General features: G+C 36.5%; 1 protein-coding gene and 1 long non-coding RNA gene across 3 annotated transcripts in view; one reads left to right on the top strand and one right to left on the bottom strand.

Annotated features, from left to right (window-relative positions):
- LOC129810396 (uncharacterized) overlaps positions 1-17,323 on the top strand; it is a 39,153-nt gene extending 21,830 nt beyond the window's left edge. Inside the window, exons 4-7 of one of the 2 annotated variants that reach the window (XM_055860845.1) lie at positions 1,576-1,795; positions 5,326-5,503; positions 13,195-13,331; positions 16,611-17,323. In XM_055860845.1, coding sequence (XP_055716820.1) covers positions 1,576-1,795; positions 5,326-5,503; positions 13,195-13,331; positions 16,611-16,720 — 645 coding nt within the window. In that variant the 3' untranslated portion in view covers positions 16,721-17,323. Of the gene's footprint in view, positions 1-1,575; positions 1,796-5,325; positions 5,504-13,194; positions 13,332-16,607 lie in introns of both variants that reach the window. The other variant, XM_055860844.1, reaches the window with a different exon arrangement.
- Positions 11,918-12,299, bottom strand: LOC129810413 (uncharacterized). Its single transcript, XR_008752736.1, has 3 exons — positions 12,213-12,299; positions 12,044-12,120; positions 11,918-11,965 (listed from the first exon to the last, which is right to left on the bottom strand). It is a non-coding gene; the product is annotated as an uncharacterized LOC129810413 (long non-coding RNA).
- Positions 17,324-17,833: the final 510 nt, after the last annotated feature.

Raw genomic sequence — 17,833 nt, 5'->3', positions numbered from 1 at the left:
GAATAGCGAGCAATTTTATTGCTTTTTGAGAATCTATAGGTCACTTATCTTTAATAAATGCAATCCTAAGTTAAATTTTTCCAAAAAATCGTAATTGATAAGAAATTAGAGTAATTAATCCATGTGACTAAGTCTTAAGTCTGACGCCCGTATAACTTCGCTCTATGAGCATTCCTATCTCCCAATGTAATGTGACCTACGTGCCCATGCACGGTCGTAAAACATACAATCAATTCAAGGGACTTTCCATAAATTCATCCTGGAGGCTGGAATTGACGCTAAGACGGCGATGGCTGTATCGGGGTGCAATAAAAAACACAGATGACAATAAATCAGTCAATCAAAACTTAGGTCTGTAATAATTAATTTAGATTTGTATAGTATAAAATTCGAGGGTTAAAAGGATTAACAAATTATACATGATAATCGCGGTAGGGGGCGGTGGGGCACCTTTGAATTGGAGCAGCTTTGAAATTGGGGTTTTTCTTCTATTTTTAAATGGAATTGAGCCTTATCATAATGCAATTTAGCTTCATAATTGGTTTGTCGAGGTAAATTATATCATGAAAAGATTCAGTTTTATTTAAAAGTAGGAAAAAAACCAATTTCAAAGCGACGTCAATTTTAAAGGTGCTCAAGTCCCCCTATATTTTGTTCAATAATCGGATAAAGATCTCATCTAAAATCCTTTTCTGTGGATTTTAAAACTAATTCGAGTTTTCGTATTACATTGTTTGTGTTGCATATTTTATAGCAAATTTAATGTGAAATATAAACAAAATCAATTAAAGCAGTATAATATGACCATCGGTTTATGAACATAAATATTTAAACGGAAAATTCATTATTTTAGCTTTAGCTCATTTGAAGTTTGAAAATCATGAAAGTGTTATTGAAAAACCTTTTCGTGGTCTTGTGTTTGCTTTTCATTTTCATGATAAAATCACAGGTGAAATTGCATTTCTAACTATTTTCTGTAATTGATATTTGATACTCTTTCACAGGAAAAAGATTTAAGCAACGTTTGAATGCTCGATGCAGAAGTTCTTTTTGCGAAAGCTCCTCACATAGAAAATATATATTTTAGGGTATAGCGCGGAGTAATTTTTTTTGCAACTCGTGCACAGAATATGCATTTGAATCACGAGCAGCATCAAGAATTAAATTTCTTTGTTTTATTGTCAAACGTGAAATTTTGTAGTTGGGCACTGCGAAAGAGGAATGGTTGGAAAAAAGAGAGAGAGAAAAGTGTCAGTAAATGTTATATAATTTGCCTCGCTAGGGGATCAAGAAAAATCCAAGAGAAGGGATTTACTAGCAAAGCTTCACAACATGATTCTTGCATATTTTTTTTCTTCACCAACCTTTGCAACTTTCTGCCACCACCGTGGGTGGGATGGATGATGAGAAAGAAAGGCAACTTTAGAATTTGATGCCTCTAATCCTCCCCGGTGTTACCCTCAGAACTCATTTTCTCACCCATTGTGATGTAAATTCATCAAAGTCAGGGATTGCTCCATTGGTGAAACTTTTCTCGACCACCTCATTTCTCCTGAGAGTTTCTCGTCGTTGCAGGTATCGTGGGTTCGTCGAAATCCAGAGACTGATGAACTGCAGTTACTCACCGTTGGACACCATACCTATAGTGCAGATTCGCGATACAGTGTCGACTTTGAGTATCCCAACAACTGGCGCCTGCGGATCGTGATGGCTGATCGGAGGGATGAAGGAATCTATGAGTGCCAAATTTCGACTCACCCACCGCGAGTCTTTCAAATCTACTTCTATGTTAGCGGTATGTGACTTGAATCCCTAAGCTAAGCTCTTCCTAAGACTGTTCAATTGTTCAACACGTCAAGAATAGGATTAGCATCGCTATTTTTTTTTTTTTTAGCATTTCTCAAAGCATTTTTCACATCTTTGTATTTTTTATTGCTATTGCTTTATAGTTGTATGCAACACTATATAAAATCGTTTTTATCATTCACTGTGGTATAAGCATTTTGACAACATTTTATAAACAGAAGTATTATTTTCAAAGGATATTTGCAAGAATTGATGGCATAGGGGAAAGTGGGGCAATTTTTAATGTCGGGCAGCTTTGAAATTGGTATTTTACTCCTATGTTTAAATGTAACTGAGTCATATCATAATGAAATTTAGCTTCTCAATCTGTTTGTGCAGCTAAAATATATCATGAAAGGGCTAAATTTTATTTAAAAATTGGTGAAAAATTCCAATTTCAAAGCTGCTCCACATTCAAAGGTGCCCCACATCCCTCTAATATCTTATATTTTTGACTCTAAATATAAAAAGTTGGTTCAAAATTTTTCAAAAAACCTATTCTGAAAAAAGTTTTGTCAAATTAACAAGAAAAGTTTGTCAAAAGGATGTTATTCGATACAGAATATTGAGAAGTTTCGTGAAATCGGTGAAACTTCACGTAGGGGGAAGTGGGACACCTTTGGCATCTTTGAAATCGGGATTTCTTACTTATTTTTAAATAAAATTGAGCCTTATTGTGATATAACTTAGATGCACAAACAGATTGAGAATCTAAATTATATCACGATAGGGCTCAATTTTATTTAAAAATAGGTGAAAAATCCCAATTTCAAAGGTGCCCCAGTTTCAAAGGTGCCCCACTTCCCCTACCGTTAACAATAAAGATTAGCATTTAATTTGACTAAAATTAGCCAGAAATATGACATAAATGTTAAACAAAACGAATAAATAACAGTCACTTTATTGTATTTTTCATTGGAAAACATGGTCGATCTATGAAAAATTCAATGGTAAAAAGGTACACTTTTCATTTTTCTGAGTAATTAACAAATTAAAATTTGTGAATATGAATGGATTTTCGCTTTATTTGGAGCAAAATTAACTATATAATGAAATTGTGGTATAGAAAATATATAAATATAATAATTTAGCACTGTATTTACCATGAGAAGAATGACGTTTCGATTTGGAGTAGCGAAAAATTTCCATTTGGAGCAGGTTTTGAATTAGCTTAATTTACCCTAAAGTAAGAAAAAGCTTTGTCAAATTGCTAAGCAATATCCTTTTGGCAAAATTTTAACGAGATTCATTTGTACACTTAACAAAACTTTTTTTTCAGATTAGGGTTATGTAAGATAGATAAATTCAAAATAAGGAACTCAAGGTAAAGTGCCCTCAAGTCGACCGGTTCCTCAATTCGACCGGTAGAGTTATTTATTTAATTTACTTATATTTTCACTAATATTTGGCGTATGATCTAACATTAATAGGCCATTTATTCCATAAATAAATACGAATCAGTGACAATTTTATAGAAATCCCCCATTAAAACATTCAAATATTGACCACCGGTCGACTCGAGGGCACTTTACCTTACTAATATTTTAGACGAGAAAATTATATATTAAACATTAAAAGTTCCCGGATTTTTCAGAATTATACTTTATCAATTTTTAATTACTTAAATGAAAACATTAGCAAAGCATCCCACCCTTATTTTACACTTCGAATTTTCCTTTTCCAAAGGTACACAGACAAAGAAAAAGCAATATTTAGGTAAAATGAATGTGTTACCCATACTTTCACGATTTATAAAAAAAAAGATCATGATATTTCAATTAGATCTAATTTTGATCAAATTGGTAAAGAAATTGATCCTCTATTGGTTTAACCCTTTTAGGACGAATGGATCACGTATGGAGAAAATAATTTTTCGTGACTATCTAAAGTGGGGTACTTTTGAACTGGGGAAGCTTTGAAATTGGGCTTTTTCTCCTATTTTTAAATAGAATTTATCCTTGTCATGCTGTATTTTAGCAATATAATTGGTTTGTAGAGCTAAATTATATCATGATAAAGTCCAGTTTCGTTTAAAAATAAGAGAAAAAAAGCACAATTTCAAAGATGCCCCTATCCAAAGATGCCGTACTTCCCCCTATGAACCTTTTAAGAACCGATAAGTGCTTTTCAAATTAAATTCATTTGCACTCTTAAAGACTTTGGGATATATTTTGTTCAATTTAGGTTAAATGCTAAAATCTATTTTGAACTAGTATTTTGAGGAATATTCAAGCATGCGAGCAGATTGCTTTTCTCTATGAGTTGGATTGCGGAAGAACTTTATGGCAAAAACGAATGAGCAATAAAAACCAAAATTTGGGTATTAAAATAATTATTCATTAAGATCTTTGCAAAAAATGATATAATTATAACATCTAATATGGTTGCAGATAAAATGAAAACCTTGTTATTTTCATAGAAACTTGCAAGAAAGTTTTACAGTTTTAAAGTTTTAAAGTGAGTACTCCTCGAATTTGATATTTTGCTGATCAAGTTTAACTTTCACTGCTCATTTGTACAGTGTGCCAATCTTTATTAATATATAATATCATAATTAATACGAAACTACGTTTACGTGTAGTGTTTAAGATACAAGGTCTAGCACCCCGTAAAGCTGTCATGTTTTATCATTTTCTATTTTCTAAATGATAGTTTATGGAAATTGGAATATGAATGAAATTTTTATTAAATTATATGACAAGTAAAAAATTGAGACAGAATTCTTTCATTAAAGCACTGAAGTCATTAAAGCAGTGTTTTTCGACTTTATTTCATTTTGAAATTATACTTTAGAAAAGAGAAAAATTTAAACAATGTTAATATATAAAAGCAAAAAAATGCATCTTATTTGAATTTGTTTATTGGAATTCCTTTCAGCGTCATCGTGTAGCTGTCTTTCTTGTCAGTTCTTGTCGGTTAAGGTATTTCATAAAGTGCATTAAATCGAGATAATGTGAAAGAACAAAAGTGGATTGGCAAATGGAAATTGAACAAGAATATAAGATATGTAGTTATATGTATAGCTTTATCGTTATTCAAGTTTATTCTGTACACTTTTCCACGAGAAAATTACTTTGTTGAGAGATTTATAGCGCTTAAGTTTCCTAGCACAGTTGCAAGTTACAATTTTGTGTTGAAAATTAACCACCGTACTTTTAATATATCATGTCCAATAAATGGGCATCATAAGCCCACATGTGTTATAATAGTTTTTCACTGAAATCCTCCTGTTCTATCAGTTTTTATTCAAATTTTAACCTACATAGTAGCAAAACTATAGAATTAAAGAGCTTATGACCGTTAACCAAGTTCCGCTTAAAAATGATACATAACATGGGTAATATTTTCTCTTATAATTGCCAATATCTGACCGTATAGACGGGAGCTTTTGTTATCCTCGACTTTTATGAATGACTTCCAATTACATTTGTTCATCAACATCATTATTCAAGTCTCTCTACGTCTTGTGCATTTTCATAGAGCCGGAAGTGGTTATTGTGGACGAACAGGGCTCACCGCTCTACGAGAAATACTACGAAGTGGACTCGACTCTGGATCTCATTTGCATTGTACGCCACGTAAAGATGACAACGTCAATAGTGCATTGGCTTCATGGGGATTCATTGTTGAATTATGATACAAATCGTGGTGGAATCAGGTGCGTTAAAACAGACTTTTTAATATATATTGGTCGGAAAATTTGTGGAAATTACCTTAAAATATACAGAAAATAACCCGATAAGATCCAATGGATACTTTGGAAGGAAAGCCGTAGACTGGACAATTCTCACCTTAAATTGTAAAGAAAGAAAGCCCGATTATCCAAATACTTTCGCAGTTGTTTTCAAGGGAAGATATCAATATTCACCTTAAATTAGACAATTAAATTGAATTAGTATGTGCCCTGAGCCATCTGGCACGGAGGACGAAAAAAAAATTCAATTTCTTTCTTTGTCTCCACCACGCAGAAACTTCCAGATGATCCCGTTATGGCGCCGGTTTCTTTGTCTATGCGGCTTTTCCACTCCTGCTGAAGCTCAGTGGCTTTTCCACTATTTTCTTCACTTCCACACACCTTTTCCGTCACCACTTCCACAAGCAAAACACTTAAATAGTTTTTGATAATTTTATTTATTTTAAAATCGCCCTGAGGACTGATTTTCTGCCGTGCACTTTGGTTATCGCGCTGGACTGATAGAGTACCAAAACGAGAGTGAAGAATGATCTCTTCTCCCTTTTATCTCTCTCTCCTCTTAGCAAAGTGAGGAGAGGGGAAAAAAGCCTATTGCATTTTTGCTGTCGTCAAGGGGCCCGTCATTACATTATTTTTTGGACAATTGAATTTTGTGCTGGGCGCAAACATACTCCCCCTCTCAGGGCGACTTTATAAATCTTGCAACCTCCTTTAATTCAATGTTAGCTTAAATAATTCAACTACTTTCAAATTTTAATTGAGAAAATTGAAGGAAATTTTTGATTGTAATTGACAAATAATGCAAATTGAAAATAAAAAGGAACTTGCAAAAAGTAATTTTTATTCAACATCTTCTGGAATTAACTTTACTATTTTAAGGATGGGTCTTTTATACTCTCCCCGCGTAGTCTTCACCGTCACAACCCTCACCAAACCGTCCACTCCAGGGTGTACCTCCCTAACTACTCCCACAGGCCAGTGTGTAGTGGAAACATCATTTTCCATTAGCAAAACCACATCACCGACTTTAAAATTCTTATGCCTTTTATCCCATTTAGTACGCGCTTGCAAAGTGGTTAAATACTCTTTATTCCATCGATTTGCGAAACTTTGTTGAATTCTTTGACATAATTGCCACCTATTTAGTTTATTGATTGACAAATGCTCAAAGGAAGGGTCAGGCATTTGAATCGGGGGCAATCCAATTAGGAAGTGACCAGGAGTCAAAACAGAAGGATCTTCACTCTCCTCAGTCAAGCTTATCAATGGACGGCTATTCAAAATAGCTTCGATCTGCGTTATAATTGTTAAAATTTCCTCGTACGTTAAGAGGGTTTCCCCAACAGAACGTCGAAGATGGTGCTTAAATGACCGCACCGCAGATTCCCATAGACCCCCATGACTTGGGGCGGCTGGAGCATTAAAATGCCAACGAATCGATAAACCAGACGCAAAATCTGAAATTTTCTCTTGAGACGAGTGTTGGTGAAATAAATCTCTGATCTCTTTCTCGGCCCCAATAAAATTCGTCCCATTATCGCTATACATATCATTTGGGATTCCCCTTCGCGAAACAAATCTTCTTAGAGCCGCGAGAAACGATTCCGTAGAAAGTGAAGTGACGAGTTCTAGATGAACTGCTTTAACGCTCATACAAACGAATATCACAACGTATGCTTTTATCAACGAACTTCCCTTAGGCAACCTTTTCAACATGATGTGACCCGTGAGATCCACCCCAGTACCCGCAAATGGCCTTACATGACTAACCCTGCAGGCCGGTAATTCACCCATCAATTGCTCAGAAGGAGGAGGTCTAACCTTCCTACACGTAATGCAATCACGAGAAACCTTACGCACAAGGTCCCTGCCACGAATTGGCCAATATTTAAGTCGCAAAGAGGAAAGTGTCAATTGCGGACCCGCATGTAGCAACAACCCATGCTCCCTTATTGCAATCAACTGGGCAACTTTTCCCTTGGGTAAAATTTTCGGATGTTTCACATCATAAGTCTCATCTGCAAAACCCAACCTCCCACCAACCCTCAAGACCCCATCTTTATCAATAAAGGGACGCAATTTGCGAATACTCTTGAATTTATTGGATGTATCGAGAATGTCGGATTCGATTGCAGAGATCACCTCGGGCATTTCCTCACGTTGAGTCCACATAATGATATTCAACTCTGACTTTTGCAACTCTTCAACAGACAGGGGTGCCATTCGCAAAGATGCTGTTGAACGAGTAACTCTCTTTTGGGTGTTAAAAAGGGAAACTGCCCTGAGAACCCAAGCAATGGTTCTAACCATTTTAGAAAAGGTTCCAATCCTGGAAACCAAGTGATAATAAATTGGGCGGAATTGTGGGACACCTACAAGCAGTACGTCAGCATCAATAGTTTTCACATTAGACTCTACCATGGCTGACTTAACAGCAAAAGTTGAGGGGGAAAATTCGACAGGCCAATTGACCTTGTTCAAAACTAACCATGGTGGTCCGTTCCACCATAACTCCGAGTTTATCAAGTTCTTCGCGCTTGAGCCTCTGGATATAAGATCTGCCGGGTTTTCGGTCGTGGAAACATATCGCCACTGGGAAGTCTGAGACCTCGAAAGAATTATCCTGATTCGGTTTCTGACGAAAATCTCCTGTTTCGCTTTTGGCTGATGAATCTGATATAAAACTACGGATGCATCTGTCCAGAAGTAACAATCTGAAACTTCCAGAGACTCGGACACCGCCGTTATAAGTTCAACCGCCAAAACAGCTCCACAAAGCTCCGCTTTCGGTATTGTGAGCTTACGCGACCCATCTGACTTCCTATCAACAGGATTCACGCGTGACTTTGACGCTATCATCCTAGCAAATCTATCCCCAGAATGGTTGATAGAAACCATATAAATCACTGCACCGTACGCTACTGAACTAGCGTCTGAAAACGCATGGAGTTCCCTCTCTTTTACATCTTCAAATTCTGAAATCCAACGTGGAATATGTAACTCCTCAATATTAGGAATATCTTCCAAGAATTTTTCCCATTCTTCCCTTAGATCACGTGGTATATCATCATGCCAATTCAGTTCCCTTGTCCAAGTATCTTGGAAGATCAATTTTGCTCTCGTGATAACCGGACCAATGAAACCGCACGGATCATAAATTTTAGCAATCGTGGAAAGAATTGAGTGCTTTGTAGGAGATAAATTAAGTTCCAGTTCAGAAATTTTGAATTGAAAAACATCTTGTCCCGGCTTCCATACAATTCCCAAAGCTTTCGTTTGACTGTCTATTGGAACTTCTGCCAGAGGATTTTCCTCAACTTCAGAACTCAAAACCTCAACACAATTGGACTGAAATTTTGATAATTCCATCCCAGCCATTTTGAAAATACCTTGGAGCTCTCTTTTGAGCTCAAAAAGTTCACCAGCCGTTTTTGCTGATGTGAGACAGTCATCGACGTATGTATTCTCTCGAATAACCCTTGCAGCCCTTGGAAATTTATTCCTTTCATCATCAGCCAACTTCATTAAGACCCTCGTGGCCAAGAACGGAGACGCAGCGACCCCAAAGCAAACTGTTGTGAAACGAAAATCTTCGATTTCGTCTTCAAGTCTGAGAACAAAACGTTGAAGATTTCGGTGGGATGGATGCATGGAAATTTGTAAAAACATTTTTACAATATCGCATGTCATTGCGTACTTGTGCATACGAAAACGCCATAAGATTGAAATCAGCAATGGCTGAACAACGGGACCCTGATACATACAGTCGTTTAGACTAACACCGGAAAACGTGGTACAACTGGCGTTAAACACTGGTCTAATCTTTGTAGACGCAGCGCTTTCCCTTACCACACAGTGATGAGGCATATAATATTTTAAAATGCCTATCTCAAAAACTTCATTTGGGGGAACGCGTTCAATAAACCCCAGCTTCAAGTAATCTCGAAAAACCTCTAAGTAAGACTCCTTTAGAATTACGTTTTTAGAAAGTCTTCGTTCCAACTGCTGAAGCTGACGCACCGCCTGTGACCGATTTGGCTTCAAGACCTGTGCATTTTCATTCAAAGGGAGACTAACTTCGTATCTACCTTCACGCGTTCTTGTTACATTTTTAACAAACGACTTTTCAGCCTCATCATTTTCAAAAGACCGAATATTCCCCTTAGGAATATCCTCAATCTCCCAGAATTTCCTTACTGTCTTATCAAGAGACGCCAAAGTCGTAATATTACACGACACCGGTTGTGGAGGTGGGACCTTGAAACATGGACCCACAACTAGCCATCCGAACACACTACTTTGTAGGTGTGGCAGTCCCTCGCCCAAATGATGCCTCTCTACACCGAAATAATCCCATGCGTTTGCTCCCCCTATTAAAAGATCAACTCGCTGACATTTATTCCAACCGGGATCTGCCAATTTTAAATGATCGGGAATCTTAATATTTTTGGTATCAATTTGCCAGTTAGGATGATCCTTTGTCACCTTCGGCATTACCAGACAATCAAGAGACTGTGACATTTTAATATTATTGATCTCGTACTCCAACCTGACTTGTGCTTCTTGTTTGCAATATTGAGTGTTTTGGTTTACCCCATCGATTACAAATCTTGACACCTTGCAGGGAAGCTTTAGGAGTTGGCATAAGTTCGCACTGATTACGTTAACTTGTGACGCAGGATCGAGAATTATTCGACACGGATATTTCTTATCATCAAAGCTCAGAACAGTTATTACTGCGGTGGCAAAAAGTACTTGAGCTTGTACTCCCCCCGTGGAATCTGAGCATGTGAGAGTAGTGAGAGAAGTATCATCCCCTTGGAGATTCATTGAATCAGTGGCACTTTGGCCGGGGAAGGGAGTGACAGTGGAATTGCGATTCTGACTTGAAATGCAGTGGGAGGAACCCGATTGCACTGATGAATTATCAGATGCAGCAAATGCTCCATGGAGCAGTGAATTGTGAGGCTTTTTGCAAGTTTTACAGTTAAAGTATTGACAATCTCCTAAAAAATGATATTCTGAGAGACATTTAAAACAAATCTTTAAATCTCTTGCAATCTTTAGTCTATCTTCGAGGTTGCTACTTAAGAATTTTTTGCACTTGAACAATTTGTGGGGAGACTCCTGACAACAAGGACAAATTTTAGCTTTACTCACGACCGCTGCATTGGATGACGCCTTCTTCGCTGCCTGAGCTGGCTTCTTCTTATTCTGAGCTGAAGAACTTGATGAGGTATCTTCAGGAACAGGATCTGCAGCTGAATGTTCCATAGCTCGGCATATCTTGGACAGAAAATTGTCAAAATCCTGCCAAGATGCAGTCACGTCTTTATCCTCTTGGGCCCACAACCATCTTGAATCCTTATCCAACTTCTTCAAGACACAGTGTATGAGCCATGGATCGCGTTCATTGACTTGAAGACTGTCCAATGCATTGATGATAGCAGACGAGTTGGTTTGAAGTTCCCGAATCTCGTTCACATTTTGACGAGAAATTGTGGGTTGCTCCAAAAACTTATCCATCAACGTCTTGACTATAGCCACTTTATCATCATAGCGTTTTTTGAGTCGCTCCCAAGCTACATGGTAGTTTGCATCGGAGACCTTCAAATGTTCAACTTCCTTAAAGGCTGCACCCTCCACTGATGTCACCAAATAATGCATTTTTTGCGCATTAGTAAGATGATCGTTTTTGTCCACAATTGAAATGAACAAATCCTGGAAAGTTTTCCATTTCTCATAGCTCCCATAAAATTTAGGGACTTTAATAGGCTCCAATTTTGAAGCAGATGGCAGAGCAAATGTGGAATTTCCAACATGGCCAATTGACTCATTTATGTCGGAATTATTTCCCACAGTATTGCGTGATTCCATATAGTGCACAAATTCCTGCCTCTGAAGACGCTGTTCCTCTACTTGTTCTCTGAAAAGATTAACAAGCTGAACCAGAGTTGAAGATTCCCCGTTAGCCTGAGCTCCAGATGGATTTGCACTTGTGGCTCCTATAGACGCCAATAGGTTAGAGATTTTAGAGTAGACCACCATGCAATCATTTTGGAAGGTCATTAACTCTCTCTCTTCCTCCTCCGTCTGTTCATCAGTGGTTGCAGAACTGAGAATTTCCCGTTGGACTTCTATGAACCGGCTTTCAATCCGATTAACTAAGTCTTGTTGGGCGATCAGGCGGGTTCTGGCTGATGGGTGCTCAAGGTTAGCAGGGTCCCTTTCAAATTGCTCAATCATCCGTTTTATGGACGTCAATTGACCCTTATAGGCAGCTCTGGATGCTCTATTGGCAGGCATGATGCTGGTAGATGCTCAAACTGGCTTCTTTCCGGACGAGTAGGATCAAAAAGTGACCTAAACTTCCAGTTCCCCGACGAGCAGGACCAAAAAAATGGTCGGAAAATTTGTGGAAATTACCTTAAAATATACAGAAAATAACCCGATAAGATCCAATGGATACTTTGGAAGGAAAGCCGTAGACTGGACAATTCTCACCTTAAATTGTAAAGAAAGAAAGCCCGATTATCCAAATACTTTCGCAGTTGTTTTCAAGGGAAGATATCAATATTCACCTTAAATTAGACAATTAAATTGAATTAGTATGTGCCCTGAGCCATCCGGCTCGAAGGACCAAAAAAATGGTCGGAAAATTTGTGGAAATTACCTTAAAATATACAGAAAATAACCCGATAAGATCCAATGGATACTTTGGAAGGAAAGCCGTAGACTGGACAATTCTCACCTTAAATTGTAAAGAAAGAAAGCCCGATTATCCAAATACTTTCGCAGTTGTTTTCAAGGGAAGATATCAATATTCACCTTAAATTAGACAATTAAATTGAATTAGTATGTGCCCTGAGCCATCTGGCACGGAGGACGAAAAAAAAATTCAATTTCTTTCTTTGTCTCCACCACGCAGAAACTTCCAGATGATCCCGTTATGGCGCCGGTTTCTTTGTCTATGCGGCTTTTCCACTCCTGCTGAAGCTCAGTGGCTTTTCCACTATTTTCTTCACTTCCACACACCTTTTCCGTCACCACTTCCACAAGCAAAACACTTAAATAGTTTTTGATAATTTTATTTATTTTAAAATCGCCCTGAGGACTGATTTTCTGCCGTGCACTTTGGTTATCGCGCTGGACTGATAGAGTACCAAAACGAGAGTGAAGAATGATCTCTTCTCCCTTTTATCTCTCTCTCCTCTTAGCAAAGTGAGGAGAGGGGAAAAAAGCCTATTGCATTTTTGCTGTCGTCAAGGGGCCCGTCATTACATTATTTTTTGGACAATTGAATTTTGTGCTGGGCGCAAACATATATGATGCTTGGACGTTCTCTCTTTCCCAATCAAGTAGTATTAATCTAGATCAATGGGCGTCTTGTTACCGCCCCTTTAGCACTTTCTATCACACAAATTGAGAAAGCTGAACACGAAATGATTGAGATTGAAAACGTTTGTCCAATTACCACATACAAGTGGTATTTTCTGTGTGGTAAATCCCACTTTATCACGAACCATACATGGTATATAGATGAAAGGAAAAAAAAATATGAAAGAAAATCATGCACTATGTGCTTAGAACTGTTCCTGCTGGTCAAATGATTCAAATAAATAAACAGTGGCGTGATTGTTATTCTTTTTCTGCAGTGTACGAACAGATTTAATGGACGAAGGAGCCAATTCAACACTATCAGTGGCAAGACTCAATAAATCCGATTCTGGCAACTATACTTGCTCAATTGGACCAACACAATTCTTCACGACATCTGTTCATGTCCTCAATGGTAAGCAGGAAGTATCCTTTTTGTGCCCCAGAGTGGAAAAAAGTGGGTGGGAAATGACTTTTATTGAATTTATTTTTCACTCCTGATGCTTCAACTCCCAACATTTTCAACCACACTTTATCTCTATATTCAAGTAACGTTCAAGAGGAAAATAACTAGTCTAAATATAGCAAATATTATAGTGATGCAGAGAAATAAGCACCAAAAATATTTCTGTGAACTGTTGGTGTATCGTATAATGTTATAAGAAGTCCTGCAAAGACCAATGCTGCAACTCTGCAAAATATTGCTAACAGTCAACAACTAAAAAGTACGGTTTTTGAATGCTTAGTGTTGGCTGGGAAGGCATGGTAAAATTTTGATTTCCGGATAACACAGGATTCCGGATAAACCATAATTTGAAAGTTGGGATTTTAATAATTTAGCGGTCATGTAATAAGGTTTAGAACTATACTTTCTTCCCAACATTCTTAACTGTAACACTGAGAGAAATCCGAAAAAGTTAAAATAACAATCCGGAAATGTTAATTTTACCCTGCAGTATTGATCCGAAATCGGTGTAAATATTATGCTTTTTAGGTGTATTATGTGTTAAAAGTATCCTTTTCATGTTAATTTAACCCTTAATAAGGTGTAAAATTAAAATTAAAAAATGTTGATATATTTTTACACCAAAAAAGTGTTAAATTGCTGAGGAAAAAATGTTAATCGCACCTTCTTTTTTTCTCAGTGAAAATTAGCGTTGGTATTTCAATTGACATTGAAGATGTCTTTCCGAGAGCGTCACCAATTCCTCCCAAGAGTGTTTTAAGTGTTAGTCAAAGGTTTACCACTTAAGAGGGATCATAGAGAAGAGCACTGATGAGTGTTGTATGGGATTCAGACCCAAGGCTTTAGCTACATGGTTTTACTTTTTTAATTTTATTATCAATCAAGACTTTTTGGAAAATTTTGACTTAGGATTGGATTATTAAAGGCAAATGATCTATTAGATTCTGAAGAATCTATTTAATCGCTTGTTTTTAAGGATTTTGAGGTCTTTGGAAACTAGACTAAAACTCCAGTCTGAAGACGGCTTTAGATTAGATTTTTGTTGGATTGCGATAGGACGTAGATGTGTTATTTAATTGATTTTTTATCAGGTGTAAAGAGAGTTATCTGAATTCTAAATTGATTTATCCGGGGATCTCAGTGGCGCAATACGCAAGACCGCTGGTTCTTGGGCGGTGAGATCTCTGACTCGATTCTCACAGCTGTGAGTTCGAGTCCCGTCCGGTGCAATCAACTGAATGTCGAGAAAAAAGACATTTTTCACTGTGATAAAAATGCACCGCCTCTGCCCACAAACCTTCAGGAACATAGAAGAAGCATTCACTACGGGGAAGGCGTTCCTTGTAATGATGTCACGAGGTACCTTGTAATGATTACATTGTAATACCAAATAAAGTATTTCGATACGATTAACAATAATAATAATAATTGGTTTATCCAAAAATTCACGTTGTCCGGAATTTAAAATTTTGCCCTACAGAATGTTTGCTCAGCGGTATTTAGAAATAAACAGGACAATAATAAAATTGTTGGTTAATTAGCACCATTTTGTTATGAATCTATATTAAATTTTCCACCTGGCGATTGAAGTAGATGTACTAGTGCGTATATTAAAATATAAAAAAAGACCCTCGTGCAGTGATTAATTCCTTTGTAAACAGACCAGGAGCATTTTTCTGTAAGTTCCAAGATTCTTTTTTTAAAGATGGTTTGCAAGATAGGAAAATAAGATACAGAGATAGCAATATTCATAATTCTACTCTCATACTATCTACGGGTTCTGGTTAAAATTCTAAAAGTTAAAATCTTGAAAGCCAAAATCCCGAAAAGGCCAAAATCCCGAAAAAGGCAAAATCCCGAAAAGGCCAAAAACCCGAACGCCGAAATTTCGCAAGGTAAAATCTTGAATGGGCCAAAATCTCGAAAATCCGAAACCCCAAAAAGCCAATATCTAGAAAATTTAAGTGTCATAGATATTTCCACGATTGTATCCAGGGTGTTGGGCGCAAAGGGAAACTATTTGTGTTTTGAGAAATTATATCACATAGGGTAAGTGTGCTAAATTTCGGCATAGTTGCATGCAAGCGCCAAAGTCACAAGTTTGAAATGTAATATCTTTAATAGAAATTGATTTTTTTTATTACTTCTTTTCAAGGAGTGTTGCTTAGAACCTTGTAGACAGTTTATCGTCTTTATTTACTCCAAAATCATTCTTAATACATTTTATAATGAATAAAAATGTAGACATAGCATTGGTGCCCTATTTCGACCACCTTCATTCTCATAGTTTCTTGCCCTTCAGGAATTCTTCTAATGCCTTTTTTACGTCATCTCGTTTGTTGAAGCTACATTTTTGTTATTCTTTTGCATTGTATAATCTCTGGAGTATGTAAAAAGTAAAAATTCATGGAAATTCGAGGAACAAAAAAGGTGGCCGAAATTACAAGCTGGCCGGAATTTGGCACACTTACCCTGTTACCTATCCTCCGTATAAGGTAAAGTGCCCTCAAGTCGACCGGTTCCTCAATTCGACCGGTAGAGTTATTTATTTAATTTATTTATATTTACACTGATATTTGCCGTATGATCTAACATTAATAGGTCAATTATTCCATAAATAAATACGAATCAGTGACAATTTTATAGAAATTCACCATTAAAACATTCAAATATTGACCACCGGTCGAGTCGAGGAACCGGTCGACTGAAGAGCACTTTACCTTAATTTCATCATTTTCAGGATTTTTACATTTAGGGTTTTAGCGGGATCTTGACGTTTGAGACTTGAGTTTTTAGGCTTTTAGCTCTTCGGGACTTTGGCCCATTCAGTATTTGACTACTCGGGATTTTAGCCCGTTCGGGATATTAGTTTTTACGGGTTTTGACCCGTTCTCGATTTCGATCTATTCGGGATTCCTCGTGACCCCCTTAAATATTAAAGAATATCTCAATATATCTTAACCTCACTGGCGAGTTGAAGAACCGGACGACTACAGGGCACTTTACCTTAAGCAGGATTTATATTAGAATTCAAAAGAGAGCGCAATTAAGAATAAATACAAATAAGAACATAATAAGTATTATCCTAATGACAAAAAGAGATTATTTTGTAGTACAATTATTGTCCTCTTGTCTCGTAATTCACTCTCATTCCCCACACCTCTTACTTTTCATGAATGTGTTCTTTCTCACAATGTTGCATGTTTTTTTTCCTTGCTGCAACAGCAGAAAGCTTAGCTGAGCTTTATCACGGATCAGGAGTTCCACTGGAAATTGCATCGAGAATCATGTGGCCACTTCTTATTGTCTATCTAGCAACTAAGGTGCGATATATTTAAGTGTGAATACAGTGAAGAAACACTATGAAAACTTCTTCATCTAATTTCCTATTTAATCATCCATCCTGAAAAAAATTCTCTAGAGACTTTAATGTAATTTATAAAATAGGACATTTTAAGATCACTCCTCCTGAAAATAAAAGCAAAACACAAGTGGGAGAAGAGTCAAATAAAATATGTCGATATTATCCTTCTCTATAAGTGAACAACAAATAAGCATGATGAATAATAAGGTCCAGTGCGTAACTCATATCTCGCTGTGCCTCAGACAAAAAAATTAACAAATGAAATGAAAGATAAGGAAGTAATATTAATAATATTAGATAAATTGTTAAAAGCATTTGACAAAAGATAAAATGAAATCATTTAGAACGCAAATAAACACGAAACACTATAATGACGATTTATCCGTCATATTTATGTACATGATGTAGTCGATATGATACGTTGAATAAAATACTTTAAAAAAGGTGTGATAGGGACTTATCACACAAAATAATTGAAAGACAGTTAATTTATTAAAAAAAATGATACCCAATGAAAAACATATTATTGAATTTCTTTGTATGATATGGAAAAATAAAAAGGGAATAATAGAAAACTTATCAAAGGAATTTTATTTAATAAAAGAATATATTTTATTGTGCGGCGTACCGAAATCAATTCGGGAATTGTTTTTTCATCATCTCAATTTTATTTGCAACATTTGATGGTTTTCCCACACAAAAATTATTCAAATAACCAAGAACAATGAACAAAAGTTTATTTATATCGATATTTTCAAATAATATTCTTTCTCTCTGGTATCGTCGGCTCTTTTATCAGCAATGTTACATAAATATTTCCTGTGGGGGTCACAATAAGGTGAGAAAACATCCAATGTTGTGGAAATAATTCGCACATAGTCATATTGAATTAAGTTTCCGTCATTTCATTCCATTTTCATGGTTTTCCACAACACCACAAGATGCATTTTCATGTATAATGCAGATTAAATCGTGTGAAATGGTGGAGCAAATTTTAATCCGATGAATACTATGGATTCCAAAACGCTTGAGAATAGATACATTTCACCATTATTTTCACATAGCATAGAAATGTTTTTGTTAATAA

Source organism: Phlebotomus papatasi, chromosome 1, assembly GCF_024763615.1.
Source record: "Phlebotomus papatasi isolate M1 chromosome 1, Ppap_2.1, whole genome shotgun sequence".
NCBI lineage: Eukaryota > Metazoa > Arthropoda > Insecta > Diptera > Psychodidae > Phlebotomus > Phlebotomus papatasi.
Note: the sequence above shows the minus strand (reverse complement) of the source record. Positions and strands in the feature narration are given on the sequence as shown.